The following is a 17,323-nucleotide window of genomic DNA, read 5'->3' as shown; positions in this document are numbered from 1 at the left end:
TACTGATAACAGTGACAAAACAGCTAATATTTTCTGAGGGCATACTGAGGAACAGTCCTAAGTGCTTTATTTCTATTACCTCATTTAATCCTCAAAACATCTCAATGAGGTAGGTACATTTATTTATCTCCTTACTTCTAACAAAACTGGGGCATAGAGAAGTGATTTTCCTAAGGTTACACAGCTAGTTGTTGGCAGAGCTTGGTTTGAATGCACAGTCTGAATACAAGACGCTTAACTATTACATTATATTCCCATTCTTTGAGATCATGCATATAGAACATTTAGCACAGAATCTGCCACACAGTAATTGGAAATGTAAGCAATTATCAGCAGCCGATAATATTTACTTTGTTCAAATCTTTGAGTTACATTGATGTCCCTAAGAAATTTTGCTATGATTTTCTGTGGCTTGACTTACTCCCAGCATGCCATTAAGTGCAGACAGTGTGACACACAGGCCCTTGCTTTTAACCACTACCCTTTATTGCCTCCTCCTTCCTTGTGGATCAGTGTCCACATTATACTTTAAAATCCATGGCAGGGACCATATTTGTTTTGTTCATCATTGTATACCCAGTCCTTCACACTGTATCTGGTACATAGACATGACTAAATCATTGTTCAGTGAGTGAATAAAGATCTAAAAACCTGACATTTTTTAGCTGATCTTAGAATTTAAACATCATTCATACCACCTATAATTGTGGTTTAATTGCTTTACATGTTTTTCTGTTGGTAAACAGTCTAGTTTGGACCAACCATCTGGTACTGTGTTCTGTAGGGCACTCTCAGCTTGGAACGACAAAAACCCTGCTGGGTAACTAGTATTTGTTTGCCCTATAGAGACCAGTCAGCTTTCAGAGAGGGAGATTAGACAATACTTTGATCTAAAACTAGAATGTTAGAAATACGCAAAATAGCATTTTAAGATGTGTATTCTAAGAAACTTAATACAGAAAGAAAAAAGTATTTTTCATTTGCCTTTGACATTAAATCACTTCAAATAAAGAGAAAATAATTTAATTATTTTTCAAAGGAGTTCTCTGTTATTGTGGGTTAACTCATATTTTCCTCCTCTCCTCTATCTAGAATGTCTTAAACCATTCTACCTTATGAGAAATTGGATGTTCTTGCAGATAGTCATTGTGGGAGAAAACGTTTCATTTAAGTCCCAGATGAGGACCGGAAACTTGAAATCAGAGGAGCATCTGAAATCAAGTAATATTAGGTAGGATAAAAATTACAAGGGATTTCTACATGTTTGTATTCCTTTTAGAGATGTATGTTAAAGTATGCATATTCTATGAGTGCTAATGGAAGAATTAGAGACTTTGTGAAGCATTTGCTATTGGCCAGGATGGGAGATGGGAGATGGGAGATGGGAATGCTAAGTTTTGTTTTGTTTTTTTTTTTTTTACTTATGTGGCTTCATGAGAACTTTGGCATATGTTTACTTTGTCATGAGCATTTATATCTTGTAGTTGAAGGAAATTTTTAAAACATTTACTAATGTAAGTCTAAGACATTTTTATGTTTATGAGGTCTCTGAATATTCATGATAAGTGTAGGGACATGTGATATATCTTATAGGTTGTCCTTTAGTATGAAAATTCCTGTGTTTTCGGTTCTATATATAACAATTCATTTGAGCGCAGGGAGCATCATCTCTTAACTTAGTTCTCTGTGTCTGCCTGGATACAGTCCAGCCTCCCAGATGCCTATAGAAATAGGTACATGATTGCACGCTAGAGAAGCCCTCTCTAACCACATGGTGATTTAGAAACTGTTATCACAGCAGCTTGTAATGACAGTTACATTGACAGAATGTGTGAAGGTATCTGATCTCAGAGATATGGCTTTTAAATGAGAAGCGATAGTTGCCCCTAGAAGTTGATACCATGACAATGACAGCTATAGCCGGGCTATTCCAGAAGCCTTGCTTTACTGTGCAGTGCTTAAGAACTCTGGAACCAGACTATAGGTGGAACCTAAGCTCTGCCACTTCCTAGTTGTGTGACTTTGGGCGAGTTGTTTAACCACTCTGTGCCTCTGTTTCCTTGTCAGCAAAATGGGGATAAACTTACTACTCACCTGATAGATTTGTTGCGTGATTTAAAGATTTAATAAAATACGAAAGCATGTAAACGGGACCTAGCAAATACTAAATGATCAAACTCTATTATCATTAGGCTATTAGTTAATTCTTAACAGAGGAGTTTAGAGTCTATAGCCCATTATTGTAACATTTCTGTATTTTATAATTTGCTTCATCTGTTATCAGGTCCAGTATTTAAAATGTATTTGTTTAAGTTATGTAATCAAAACTATTTGGAGAGAAGCAAAAAAAGAAACTATTTTGCAACTTTGATGTATCTATCTCTGGTTTCATTTTCTGTACATACTAAGAACTTGTCATCATGACGTGTAAACAGTTTCTCTTTCTATTGTCCTTTAGCATTATATGGTAGTAGATGACAGGATTTTTGACCCCCATCTTGGAATGTTGTTTTCTTCAACCCTGTGTTCTGCTTCAGAAAGGATCCTGTGTCAGGAACCAGATTAGCAAAAGTAATTTGGTGGTCACTGAAGTGTTGGTGTTATAATCAGATTACAGTCCCCCTCTTGGAGTTTTCACTTATGTTCTTTATGTAACTTACTGATTGTTTTGTTTATTTCTTATAGCAACTCTGAAAGGGAGTTTGTTTCCCTGTTTTACAGATGAGGAAATTGAAGTGTCTTGGAAAGAAGCTCCAGTGTACCACTACCAATATGTAGGAAACCCACATTTAGACTTTTTTTATTCTGTATCACTTTTTGTTAAAGAAAATTGCCTCTTCTTTGTGTGCATTTTACCATTCATTAATTCAACAAAATTTTAGTAAATAGCTACCATATACCAGACATTATTCTAGGTGTTAGGGATATAGCCCTGAACACTGTCCTCTCCCTCATGTCTAATCCATATGGCCCGCATAACTTTTTCTCAGTTATTTTCTTCACCTTTGGTAAGGCTTCCTTTCCTATTCATTTTGTAATTATCCCAGATATTCACCATTCTCTTCAGTTTATCTACCTCTTATGTTCAGACACTGATCTGATCTCCTACTTTATCTCTGAAGTGAAGCAGTGAGTGTAGCTGTGAATTCTCTTGACATCTCTTCACGCCACACTACTCCCAGATTCTTCTAGCACATTTCCATCTAAACTTACCTCCCTCCAATTTCATCCTGCCTCTTTTTCAAAGATAGTCTTGCCTCCTGTCTTATTAATCATATTCTCATTTCCTTCCATATCTTCCAGAACCATGCTCTGTCAGTTTTGTTCTCACTTTCTTAGGTCTTCAACCTATTCCATTCTCCTAGCTTCATTTCTTCATTTTAAACATGTTTAAGTCTCTACCATTATAAAAAAGAAACTTCTCTTTATCATGGCCCTCTTCCCTTTTTCCTCACTGCCTAGCATTTTAATTGAACTAAAGTTCTCTCCCCCCCCTTCTTTTTGAGAGAGGAAGAGAGAGCCTGTGCAAGCAGGATGAGTGTCAGAGGGAGAGAGAGCGTCTTAAGCAGGCACTGCACTCAGCGTGGAGCCTGACTTGGGGCTCAGTCTCATGACCCTGAGATCATGACCTGAGCAGAGATCAAGAGTGGGATGCTTAAACATCTGAGCCATCCAGGCTCCCCTAAACTTCTCTTTCTTATTTGTTCCCTAGTCCCCTGCAATTGGACATTGTCTCTTTTCTGGCAGGGCTATCATTGACCCTTATTTCACCAAATCCAACCCGCTTTCCAGTCCTTATAGTTATCTGCCCCTTAAGAATGAATATAGGTCTTTCTCTGTCTGACTTCACTTAGCATGATACACTCTAGGTCCATCCATTTTGTTGCACACAGCAAGATCTCATCCTTTGTGTGGCTGCATGATCTTCCATTGTGTATACATGCTACATCTTTATCCCTTCATCTATGGATGGACACTTGGGTTGCTTCCATATCTTAGCTGTTGTAAATAATGATGCAATAAACATAGGGTACATACATCTTTTTGAATTAGTGTTTTAATTTTCTTTGGATACATACTCAGTAGGAATTGGATTATATGGTATTTCTGTTTTCAGTTTTTGAGGAACCAAGGAACCATGTGATTTCACTTACATGTGGAATCCAAAAAAAAAAAAAAAAAACAACCAAAAAACAAATGAATAAACAAAAAGCAGAATCAGACCTATAAATAGATGGTTGCCAGAAGAAAAAGGGATGGGGGAACAGGCAAAATGGGTGAAGGGGAGAGAGAGAGAGATACAGACTTCCAGTAATGGAATGAATAAGTCACAAGAATAAAAGGTACAACATAGGGAATCTGGTCAGTGGTATTGTAATAGTGTTATATAGTGACTGTAGGTACACTTGTGAGCATAGCATAACAGATAGAGTTGTTGAATCACTGTGTTATACACCCAAAACTAATGTAGCATTGTGTGTCACCTATACTAAAAAAAAAAAAAAAAAAAAATCATTGAAAGCTAGCTTCTCCCTTCTGCCATCTGGGCAATTACATTTTCTCTTATGGTTTTAACTATCACCAACGTCCTGGTCACTCCAGTACTATACCCCTAGTCTTGATGGCTCCTCTGTGCTTGACACTTATCTCTAAGTTTCCTGCTTCTGCACCTCTGTTTTCTCATATACCCAGCTATCCAAGCTAACAAATGGAATGATTTGGACTGTTTTCTCTGCTTTAGCTTTCCTTCCACTAATTTTACTTCCAGGTATTTTTTGAATCTAGGTTTTTTGTCCATCTGTATTGTCATTTCCTCCCTTCCAGTCTTGGCCCTTTTAAAATCCATCTTTCATGCATGTTGTTGTAATCTTTTAAAAATAAAATTCTGACAATGCTGTGCTCCTACTTAAAACTCAGCCCTGGTTTCCTATTACTTAAAAGACAGAATCTGAGCTCTTTAATGTGTCATGCAGACTCTCACAGTCTGCTCTCTGCCTTGGTCTCCAGCTCATCTCCTGTGGCTTTCTACCTTATATTTTATGTTCCAGTCTCCCACCTTCACTGACTTAGCTTAGCTCTTATTATTGTGCTACTTTCTCGGCCTGGAAGAAGAATTCCTTCTTACCTTTGATATTTCCAGACCAGGCCTGTCCCTTAATAAAACTAGATACACATTTTCAAATAATAGAAACTGTAGAATAAATGTTGTAATATAGAGCATTGAATAATGTCAGGAGACTTGAAAATTCATGACAAACTGTAAAGTGCCATAGAGAGAGAACAAATTAGTGTTTTTGTTATCCCTTACTGAGAAGAGCTCCTTCAGGAGCAGCGTCTTCCCTAGGTGTTCTTTTCTATGTGAAATTCAACAGTAGAGTGATACGATTTATTTATTTATTTTTGATTAATACCATGAGACTTGGTGATGTCTTAGAGATCTATAGATTGTGTATTTCTGTGCATGCATGTGTAGGCTCACACTCACTTACAGTATCTGGCCTACTGTTTTGCACAAATAATTATGATTAGGTTATTATATTTATGATTATAATTGATGAATACTTTTGTTATCCCAAGTACTCCTTAGTACTCTATGAAAATAAGCAAACAAATTAACTTGAAATAAAACCTGCTTTTCAAAAAATTTTTTTCTAAAAAAAATATTCTAGCCTCACCTCCCGAAACAAAAGAAGCTGATTCACCTTTCTTTAGCAACTGTGAGATTAGAAAATGTTGGGTCATTTTCCTGTGTTCTGCTCATAGAAGAAATGGGCTTGGAAGTTTCAGGTAGAGGGAATCTTCCACTGTGTCTTCCCCTGTTTTGGAGATACCTTATATTTTATTTATTTAATTTTTATAAAAATTTATTCATTTTAGAGAGAGAGAGAGCACATGGGGGGAGGAACAGAGGGAGAGGGAGAGAGAATCTCAAGCAGACTCCCTGCGGGGCTTGATCCTAGGACCCTGAGACCATTACCTGAGCTGAAATCAAGAGTCAGATGCTTCACCGACTGAACCACCCAGGCACCCTTGGGGATATCTTATATTTTAAACCACAAACCTTAATGTGTGTTAAGAATGATTACTCTATATATGTTACCTTGCATTGTTATGTAAATGCTGTGTATAATCAAGATATTTGTTAAAGAAGATAAACATGAATTTTAGTATTTTTTCTCTAATGACATTATAAAAAATTATTGCAAAATATTTAAATATTGAAAGCCCTAGTTCTGTGGGTTATTACTATCAAACGTTCCAGATTTTTTTTTTTTTCCTTGTTGTCTTGTGTAAGAGAAACTATGATATAGTGGTAAGGAGTTAGGCTCTGGAATCGAACTGATTGAGGAGTTCAAATGCTACCTTTATTGCTTACTAACTTGATGACCTAGGATGTATTACTTAACCTCTATTTCCATGGGTTTCTTCATCTGTAAAGTGGGGGTAATAATAGTTCATAATATGGATTAAATAATTTATGTAAAGCCCTTAGAACAGTGTCTGACAGTAGTAAGAACTATATATAGTATTGGCTGTTTCAGTACCTAGTGCATTAGAATACATTGGATATATTTATAGATTTTGATGATCATGTTGTCTCCAAGAATATCCTTTCAGGTTGTTAGCTTTCAATGCATTGTTTATCACTGAATGTTTTAGATTTTATTCAGCCTTTTAATGACTTTTTTATTGCTTGATAGAAGTGCTTAATTTCTCTTATAAAGAAGTGACACAATGTATTTAATATTTTGAAAGCTTTATATTTCATAACTATTTAATAGTGCTATTTTATTATTGAAGACATGATGATTTTTCATTTTTGAATTCTTGGTTCATTCATTGTTTTCATTAATTCCTTCAGCTTAAAGTAAGAATAAAAAGAAACTCATGTTTCCAAAATCTTCTACCCAGAGAAAACATTTAAAAACTTTCTCTCTTTATATAAGCATTGGCTATAAACTGTAAGATTAAACTTTAACATTATTGGCTTAAAACCAGTAGGTCAGTTGAGGTGTAGTAGTTTTTCTTTATGAAATAATCAGCCAGTTATGTATTAATATTTATAAAAGCAGTTGCTGTAAGATCACATATCTATTGATTTGATTTCCTGTATATCATACACTATTAAAAAAAAGAAAATTGTGGGGCACCTGGGTGGCTCAGTCAGTTAAGCGTCCTACTCTTGATTTCAGCTCAGTTCATGATCTCAGGGTCGTGGGATTATAGCTGGTGTCGGGCTCTGCGTATTGGGCTTGGCACCTACTTAAGATTCTCTCTCTCCCTCTGACCCCCCCCAAAAAAAAGATAAAAAGAAAAAGGAAAGAAAAAAATTGTGTAGTGGGGGGTAGGGATTCATCGTCTTGTGAGATGATGATTCTCAGTTTAATCCTCTCACCTGTCTAAATGGGTATTTTTGGTACACAGGAAAAAGGAAGAGTTAGTAGATAATAGTATATAAACCCTAACAGGGTTTTAAACAGTTTATAGATTTAAGTCCATCAAAAAAGAATAGCATGACCTACACATAGGAACTTCATTGTTTGTTACATGACACTGTATTTTTTAATATGGTTCTTTTTGTGGTAAGATTACTACATTAATAAAAATAGATCTTTACTCTGAGGAAACTATTATTGATGGTTCCCCATATGGGAAAACTATTTGGTTTGGGAACTTACCGATACTTTACTTCTCTTTTTTGATCAAGTACTCCCTAGAGCAGGAGAGGCAAAGTTTACTGTAAAGGAGCCAGATAATAAATATTTGAGGCTTGGTGGGCCATGTGGTCATTGTCTCAACTACTCAGCTGTGCCCTTGTAGCAGAAAGCAGGCATAGACAGTACACAAATGAAGGGGCTTGACTGTGTTCCAGTTAAATTTATTTATGAAAATAGATTCAGAGTAAAGGAAGGAATTTCACCCATAGGCTGACCACTGTAATAGAATATGAATTTTACTTCCTGTGGTCTTTTTGATTAAAAATCTCAGGTGGAATTTATTTTCTGTTTCAACAAATCTCTTACTTTAGGCTAGGTGACTTAAATGTTAGTGTTTAGTTGACAGAATCTGTGTTAGCTTTTTAAATCATGATTTTTAAAATTCTAATTTGAAAAAAGTAGAAATGACTAGATTTTGGAGTAGGAAAGAACTAAGTTTGTACTTAATTGTACCTAATTGCTTTGTGACTGTGAACAAATTATTTCACATTTCAGAGCTTCAATTTCCTTGTTTATAGAAGAGGAATAATGATAGATAGCTTCATGTGGTTATGTGAATTTTTCATTTAGCTATCTTTTCATCAGTTCAATTTAGCAAGATTATTTTCATCATTAATGTGTCTCCTTCAGAATCAAGGAGAGAACAAACAATACAGAGAATGAGCACCTCTACTCTTGTCATACCGAGTCCTCGAATTTCAGAATGCTTTTAACATTTATGTCAGATAGTTTTTATGACATTTTTGCACTTTTGTTAGTGCTTCAATTTTTAGTTTTTAAAAAAATTCTTAGATTATGGTATGTAAAAATATAAAGTAAAATTTTGATCTTTATCAATGGAAGCCTGCTGCAGAATTGGCTAGATTTACAAGAGACATTATTAGACTTACATTATCTTCTCTAACTGACAGCCTATAGAGGAAGCAGATTATTTGTAAATGGTTCCTATTATATGCTCAATAAAATCTTTGACAGGAAGTTGGTATTCTCACTAGGCAGATGTTAGCATACTGAAATGATATTTGTTCATTTTTATAAGGAAATCTTGCTTGGAATGAGAAAACAACCTTTAGACACATAATTCTAAGTATAAGATATCTTGTATATACTTGTATGAATTTTTTAACTAATATATGGGAACATAGTAACATACATCCTTTGTAACTTTGCAGCTCAGGGACACAATGAAAACGTTGAGTCTAGTAAAGATGCATAATTAGCACTGGCTTTCTCAGTATAAGGCTCAAATAATGCTCCAGCAAGATTTTTTTTTTTTTTTTTTTGGAGGGGTGTGTTGTTTTGACATGGGTAGGATAGGATATATGGCATTCTTCTTTTTTTTTTTTTAAGTTTTTATTTTAATTCTAATATAGTTAACATAGATTGTTTTAGTTTCAGGTATACAATATAGTGATTCAACACTTCTGTACATTACTCAGTGCTCATCATCAGTGTATTCTTAACCCCTATCACCTATTTCACCTATCCCCCCATCTACCTCCCCTCTGGTGACCATCAGTTCTCTATAGTTAACAGTCTCTTTCTTGGTTTGTCTTGCTCTTTTTTTTTTTTTTCCTTTGCTCATTTGTTTTGTTTCTTAAATTCCACATGTGAGTGAAATCATATGGTATTTGTCTTTCTATGACTGACTTACTTCGCTTAGCATTATACTCTCTAGCTCCATCCATGTTGTTGCAAATGCTAAGATTTTGTTCTTTTTATGGCTGAATAATAATATGCCATTATATATTATACTACATCTTCTTTCTCCATTCATGTATCAGTAGACACTTGGACTGCTTCCATAATTTGGCTTTTGTAAATAATGCTATAATAAACAGAGGGGTACATATATCCTTTTGAATTAGCGTTTTTGTATTTTTTTGGATAAATACCCAGTAGTGCGATTATTGAATTATAAGGTAGTTCTTTTTTTTTTTTTTAACTTTTTGAGGAACCTCCATATTGTTTTCCACAGTGGCTGCACCAGTTTGCATTACCACCAACAGTGCAAGAGGGTTCCTTTTTCTCCACATTGTTGCCAACACTTGTTATTTCTTGTGTTTTTGATTTTAGCCATTCTGAAATATGTGAGGTAATATCTCATTGTGATTTTGATTTGCATTTCCCTAATAAGGGGTGTATTGAGCATCTTTTTATGTGTCTGATGACCATCTGTATGTCTTCTTTGAAGAAATGTCTGTTCATGTCATCTGCCCATTTTTTAATTGGATGATTTGGTTTTTGAGTGTTGAATTAAGTTCTCTATATATTTTGGATACTAACCCTGTATTAGATACGACATTTGCAGATATCTTTTTCCATTCAGTAGGTTGTCTTTTAGTTTTGTTGATTGTTTTCTTCGCTGTGCAGAAGCTTTTTATTTTGATGTAGTACCAATACAATTTATTTTTGCTTTTATTTCCCTCACCTCAGAAGCTATATCTAGAAAAATGTTGCTGTGGCAGATGTAGGAGAAATTACTGCCTGTGCCATCTTCTGGGATTTTTGTGGTTTTAGGTCTCACATTTAGGTCTTTAATCTATTTTGAATTCATTTTTGTGTATGGTATAAGGAAGCTGGCCAGCTTCATTGTTCTGGTATTGGTGTTTCCCAACACCATTTGTTGAAGAGAAATTGTGTATTCTTTCCTCCTTTGTTGAAGATTAATTGACCATATAATTGTGGGTTTATTTCTGGGTTTTCTATTCTGTTCTGTTGATCTGTGTCTGTTTTTTGTGCCAGTACCATACTGTTTTGATTACTGCAGCTTTGTAGTATATCTTGAAATCTGGAATTTTGATACCTCCAGTTTTGTTTTTCTTTTTCAAGATTGCTTTGGCTATTTGGGGTCTTTTGTGGTTCCATACAAATTTTAGGATTGTTCTAATTCTATGAAAAATATTGTTGGTATTTTGATAGGGATTGCATTAAATCTCTAGATTGCTTTGGGTAGTACAAACATTTTAACAATATTTTTTCTTCCAATCAATGAGCATGGACTGCCTTTCCATTTCTTTGTGTCATCTTCAATTTCTTTCATTAATGCTTGATAGTTTTCAGAGTACAGGTTTTTCTCACCTCTTTGGTTAAGTTTATTTTTAGGTATTTTATTATTTTGGTGCAATTGTGAATGGGATTGTTTTCTTAATTTCTCTTTTTGCTGCTTCATTATTAGTGTGTAGAAATAAAACGGGTTTCCATGTATTGATTTTGTATCCTGAAACTTTAATGAATTCATTTGTCAGTTCTAGGAGTTTTTTCGTGGAGTCTTTAGGGTTTTCTATATATAGCATCATGTCTGCAAACAATGAGAGTTTTACTTCTTCTTACCAATTTGGATGCCTTTTATTTCTTTTGTTGTCTGATTGCTGTGGCTAGGACTTCCAGTGCTATGTTGAATAAAAGTGGTGAGAGTAGACATCCTTGTCTTGTTCCTGGCCTTAGGAAAAGGCACTCATATTTTCCCATTGAACATGTTCACTGTGAGTTTTTACTATATGGCCTTTATTATGTTGAGGCATTTTCCCTCTCAACCTACTTTGTTGAGGGTTTTTTGTCATGAATCGATGTTATACTTTGTCAGATCTTTTTCTGCATCTGTTGAAATGATCATATGGTATTTATCCTTTTTCTTATTGATGTGATGTATCACATTAATTGATTTGTGAATATTGAACCACCCTTGCATCCCAAGAATAAATCCCACTTGATTGTGATGAATGATTTTCTTAATGTATTGTTGGATTTGGTTTTGCTAGTATTTTGTTGAGGATTGTTGCATCTATGTTCATTAGAGATATTGGCCTGTAGTTCTCCTTTTTTGTGTCTTTATTTGGTTATGGTATCAGGAATGAATAGAATGAATGAATTTGGGGATTTCAAATAGAATGAATTTGGGAAGTTTTCCTTCTTGTACTTTTTGGAATAGTTTGAGAAGAATAGGTGTTAACTTCTCAAATGTTTGGTAGAATTCTCCTGTGAAGCTATCTGGTCCTGGACTTTTGTTTGTTGGGAGGTTTTTTTTAAATTATTATTGAGTCTGTTTCTTTGCTGGTAATCTCAGTCTGTTCAAATTTTCTCTTTCTTCTTCAGTTTGGTAGGTTATATGTTTCCAGGAATTAACCATTATTTCCAATTTATTGGCATATAATTTTTCATACTATCTCTTACAATTGTTTGTATTTCTGTGGTGTTGGTTGTAATTTCTCTTCTTTCATTAGTGATTTTGTTTATATGAGTCCTCTTTTTTTTGTTGTTGTTGAGTCTAGCTAGAGGTTTATCAGTTTTGTTGATCTTTTCAAAGAACCGGCTCTTGGTATTATTGGTCTGTTCTATTGGGTTTTTTAAGTTTCTATATATATTCAATACTGCTTTAATCTTTATTATTTCCTTCCTTTTGCTGGTTTTGAGTTTTGTTGTTCTTTTTCTAGATTCTGTAACTGTAAGGTTAGGTTGTTTATTTGAGATTTTTCTAGTTTCTTGAAGTAGGCCTGTATTACCATAAACTTCCCTCTTAGGACTGCTTTTGCTGCATCCCAAAGATTTTGGACCATTGTATTTTCATTTTCATTTGTTTCCAGGTAATTTTTTTATTTCTTCTTTGATTTCTTGATTGACCCATTCATTGTTTAGTAGCATGTTATTTAACCTCCATGTATTTGTGCTCTTCCCAGATTTTTTTTGTGGTTGTTTTCTACTTTCATAGCGTTGTGGTCAAAAAAGATGCACGGTATGACTTCGATCTTTTTGAATTTGTTGAGACTTGTTTTATGGCCTAATATGTGATCTGTTTTGGAGAATGTTCCATGTGCACTTGAAAAGAATGTGTATTCCATTTTAGGGTGAAATGTTCTGAGTATATCTGTTAAATCCATCTGGTCCAGTGGGTCATTCAGAACACCTTTTCCTTGTTGATTTTTTGGTTGGATGATTTGTCTATTACCGTAAATGTTAATGTCCCTTACTATTACTGTATTACTACTGATTAATTCCTTTATGTTTGCTATTAACGGTTTTATGTATGGGGGTGCTCCCATGTTGGGTGTATAAATAATTACAATTGTTATATCTTGTTGGATTGTCCCTTTTATTATTATATAATGTCATTCTTTGTCTCTTGTTATAGTTTTTGTTTTAAAATCTCTTTTGTCTGATACAAGTATTGCTACCCTGGCTTTCTTTTGACGCTCATCTGTATGATAAACATTTCTCCATCCCTGCACTTCCAATCTGCAGGTGTTTTTAGGTCTGAAATGAGTCTCTCTTATAGGCAGCATGTAGGTGGGTCTTGTTTTTTTATTCACTCGGTTACCCTGTGTCTTTTGTTTGGAGTATTTAATTTATTTACATTCGAAGTAGTTACTGCTAGATACATATTTATTGCCATTTTGTTACTTGTTTTGTGGTTGTTTTCATAGTTTTTCTCTTATCCTTTTCTTGCTCTCTTTCATGGTTTGCTGGCTTTTTTTTTTTTTTTTTTAGTGATATACTTGTATTCCTTTCTCTTTATTCTTTGGGTATTACTGGTTTTTGATTTGTGGTTGGTATTAGGTTCGTATGTAACATCTTATGCAGGATATATGGTCTTCTTTGTTAAATTTTATGATCTTAGGTTTTAATGGTATAACCCAACAAACTTTGTGAAAGTTGTTTGTTTATTCATTTATTTTAATGGCAGAAGTTTAACACCCAAAGCAAACAGTGAAGCTAGGTTATATTGAGTAGCACAATTTGCAGTGATGTTACAATTGAGACATACAGTTTATGTTTTGACGAAACTAAAATTCACAACTGATATTAAGTACGTAACATTTACAGTAAAAATTTTAGAATCTCTGATTATTCTCTAGCTTTTATGTCATATTTGGTTTTTAGACATGGAAATCTTGGGGTACCTGGATGGCTCAGTTGGTTAAGCATCTGACCTCGGCTCAGATCATGATCTCAGAGTCCTGGGATTGAGTCCAGCGTCGGGCTTCCTGCTCAGTGGGGAGTCTGCTTCTCCCTCTGCCCCTCACCTGTGCTCGCTCTCTCTCTCTCTCTCTCTCTCTCCCTCGTGGGCATGCGCACGCGCTCACTCCCTCTTTCTCAAATAAAATCTTAAGAAAAGAAAGACATGGAAATCTCATAAGTTTATATACATACCTTTTTAGAGTATATGAACATGATCATACTTTTTTCCTTTCTTCACTTTAAAGATATTTACTGGATGCCTACTGTATGCTAGGCACTTGTGCTAATAGGTTATGATGGTGAGCATTCTTAAAATCTATGATATGTACTATGAAGAAAAAATGAGTGCTTTGAGAACATAAAATAGGAATAGCCTTCATCTATCATTGTTAGATATGGCTAGCCTTATGAGGAGGTCAGAAATCAACATCTGAGAAGAGTGGGGGATTTGAGATAGTTACAATGGTTAGTGAATTGAGAAACAGGATTTCCTGGCTGTGTTCAGGGAAAATTTTTTGTTTAATGAGTGTCATTCAACATTACCTTAAATATGTCAGATTTGGAGGAAAACAGCAAGAATGTGAGCTGTACTCATAGAATTCATGGTGACCCTATATTCTTTTAAGTAGTGGCATCAGTTTGCCAAGACCTAGTGCTACCCTGAATATGAAAGCAGGGACACTCACATATGGAGGTGGTATACATCTTTATGTAGTATATGATTTCACTTAACTTTTAATTTTCAGGGTTATTTATGTTGAGTAGGCCTGGTTTGTTTCTAATCAATGTTCTTTTTTCCCTCTGTTTAGGCAGGCAGAAGTCCTGAAGGCTGACATGACAGGTATTGGCTTGCTCACTTGTTTTTCACGCTTATTTTATACCATTAAATTAAGGGAAGGGTCTCATTTTTCCTATATTACTTGTTCCACTGTCCTGGTTGTCAAAAGGAATGATAACTTACTATTTGTTTTTAATAATTATTGTTTTTGAACTTTGAATTCTTACGTAGATGATCAAGAATTTTATATAATCTGTGCTACATTGAATTAAATATTACCTAATTTAGTGCAGATAATCATTTAATTTTTATGAACTATTTATCATCAATTTAAGACATAGAAAAAAGAATTCATATACCATATAAACAAAAATACCTTAGGGTATTAAGTTCATGTCTTCCTGTTTATAATTCCCCAAACTTGAATAGTAAGTAGATCTTGAGGAAAGATATTTGTAGGAAAACTTTACTAAAAGTTCTTGAAATTGAGCGAGCTGCCTTGCCTCCTTTCTTTTCTCCCTTATCTTTTTTGTTTTGAATAAATATCCAAGGTGTTTTCAAAAGAATAACTGAAAGTCACTAGAAGGAGCAGGTGATTTTAACTTTCCAGAATTGGGAAATATATAACAATGACTGTGTAGTGATCACTGTGCTCTCTGTAGCAGCATATGCTGTCCTAAAATGTAAAAAGAGATATGTGAAAATGGATCTCATTCTAATTTTTGAGAACTTGAGTTCTGAAGTGAAATCCACAAAGAAGAGTTAAAGTATTAGAACCAGTATTCTTGCCAAAATTTACTATCAAAAAGAAATAGGGTCTTTAGGTGTCTTTTTCTCAATATTGCAGTTTAATGTTAATGTTGATATTGTTTTAAGGATTTATGGGTAATATCATTATCTCTTGTTCAAGGAAAAGAGGGGAAAAAAGCTAAAAGCACTTTTAACAGGTTTACTTAATATGGTATCTCAGTTCTTCCCATTGTTAATGTGACTGTCATCATCTTCCAGACTATGGATATCATTGTCAGCTACTGTATTATGCTTTTGTATTGTCCTGTCAGTCATAGAATGCATTATGTGACAAAAATTGTACGTGGAGCAATGTTAAACTAGCTCTACCTTTTACTTTACCCTCAGTAAGTAAGCTTAGAGTTTGGCTTTTATAAGGAACGTTTGACTGCCCAAGAACATTAACTAGGTAGGATATTAAGTAATTTAAATGATTGTCTGCTAGATCAGAGTTAATGATCTCTTATAATCCTTTCCCTGCCATCAATGAATCGAAACAAGATTGCATAAATCTATGAATCTGTTTATTTAGTCGTTAAAAACCTAATAAGGGACCAAGAAGCTGATACCACACCCTGTTTTTTTTGTAGCCAGCAAACTCTTGTGAGGATTAATTCAAATATCCAGGAGATTCTATCTGCAGACTTAAAGAAGAGTAAAGACTGTGCCATTGTGCTGCAGCAAAATACTAAATGTAACCAGAAGCCTAATTGAAAAGTCTGTTATTAAGTTCTATTGAGGCAGCTCGCTGTCAATTATTGCACTCATAAGCCTAGTAATCGGAAAAGCTAACGTGTCTTGTAGGACTCTGGCAGACAATATGGCCCTAACTGGGTATTACATATAGTCATAGCCTGACTTCCTTTCATCTTGCACCCAGTCTCTCATTTGGTCTCTTGAGCAGTTTAATCAGTGTCTGCTATGAATTCTCATTTACGTTAAATGGCAAGTATGGATTGCTCACAGAATTTCTTGGCAAGCAATTTACCAATTATTAAAATAACCCTCACTTGTTTGGCTTTATTGGGTTGACATATAGAGAGTAGGAATAACAGCAGAATGTGCAAACGACTGCTGGATTGTGAGCAGACATGAAGATTCTGTAAGGACAGTTGAGAGAATGATTCAAAATAAAAAGAAAAAAGCTGCTTTGGACAAAGAGAGTTATGAGAGTAAACAGACCATCTTGGCAGTCTGTCATTTTAAATGGGGTGACTTCTGAGGCATATGATTCCTATGATATGAATACATAGAAGTCCAAACTAAAGCAAAGGGTGCACCATTCATTTTTTTTAAGCTTTTTTCATGCCATGGTGTTATTTCAAAGCTAAAAGACAAATGCAGAAACATTTCGAACCAGATTTAGTCATTAGCCAAAAGGTGAAAGTCATTTGAAAATATACTAGTATAAAACTTCTGCAGCAATCTGTGGTATCTACTTAAAGCAGGTATTTGCTTTGGGAAATGGAGAGGGAAGGAGTCATTGGTGTGGTATAATGATTTTAACTATCTGTTTTTTCTTTCTGTCTACTGTTCTGTCTTTGTTTTGTTATTTAGATTCTAAGCTGGGTCCAGCCGAGGTCTGGACATCCAGGCAGGCTCTGCAGGACCTGTACCAGAAAATGCTAGTTACTGATTTGGAATATGCTTTAGACAAGAAAGTAGAACAGGATCTGTAAGTATTATCATTTGGGATGTCCCTGTAAGATCGAGTATCACCAAGACTTTAGGATAGAAAAGAACAATTTGGTTATTTCTTCTTAACCTATCTCAGAGTAAGCTCTTTCAATGAAAACAAAAATTCTAATGCTTGTGGGTATTTTTAACAAAATATTTAACCATTGGTATTACTTCAGAGAGTCTTGGGTGGCGAGAGGAGAAATGCTCGGAGTTGAATGTTTTTAAGGTCTTTAGGGCATATCATAAAAACAAACCTATATATATTTCAAGTACTAAGAGACAGTGTTTGGATTCTCTGTATGTGTTCAGTCCTGCATTTAAGCCATGACTAAAAAAAGAAATTCAATAGTAAGCTTATCAAAATCTTCTTTGGTAAATGTGATTCTATAAATTTCTCCCAAAG

At 34.6% G+C, this 17,323-nt stretch overlaps 1 protein-coding gene across 10 annotated transcripts in view; it reads left to right on the top strand.

Annotated features, from left to right (window-relative positions):
* The window catches only part of SMG7 (SMG7 nonsense mediated mRNA decay factor), an 87,452-nt gene that overhangs the window by 35,214 nt on the left and 34,915 nt on the right, over positions 1-17,323 (top strand). For 4 of the 10 annotated variants that reach the window (XM_048225019.2, XM_048225015.2, XM_048225016.2 and 1 more), the window contains exons 1-3: positions 1,094-1,231; positions 14,483-14,514; positions 16,798-16,915. In XM_048225019.2, the coding sequence (XP_048080976.1) occupies positions 1,116-1,231; positions 14,483-14,514; positions 16,798-16,915 (266 nt within the window). In that variant the 5' untranslated portion in view covers positions 1,094-1,115. Of the gene's footprint in view, positions 1-1,093; positions 1,232-2,726; positions 2,775-14,482; positions 14,515-16,797; positions 16,916-17,323 lie in introns of those variants that run through there. The other 6 variants (XM_048225021.2, XM_048225018.2, XM_026509201.4 and 3 more) reach the window with 3 other exon arrangements.

Source organism: Ursus arctos, unplaced genomic scaffold (assembly GCF_023065955.2).
Source record: "Ursus arctos isolate Adak ecotype North America unplaced genomic scaffold, UrsArc2.0 scaffold_2, whole genome shotgun sequence".
NCBI classification, from domain to species: domain Eukaryota; kingdom Metazoa; phylum Chordata; class Mammalia; order Carnivora; family Ursidae; genus Ursus; species Ursus arctos.
Note: the sequence above shows the minus strand (reverse complement) of the source record. Positions and strands in the feature narration are given on the sequence as shown.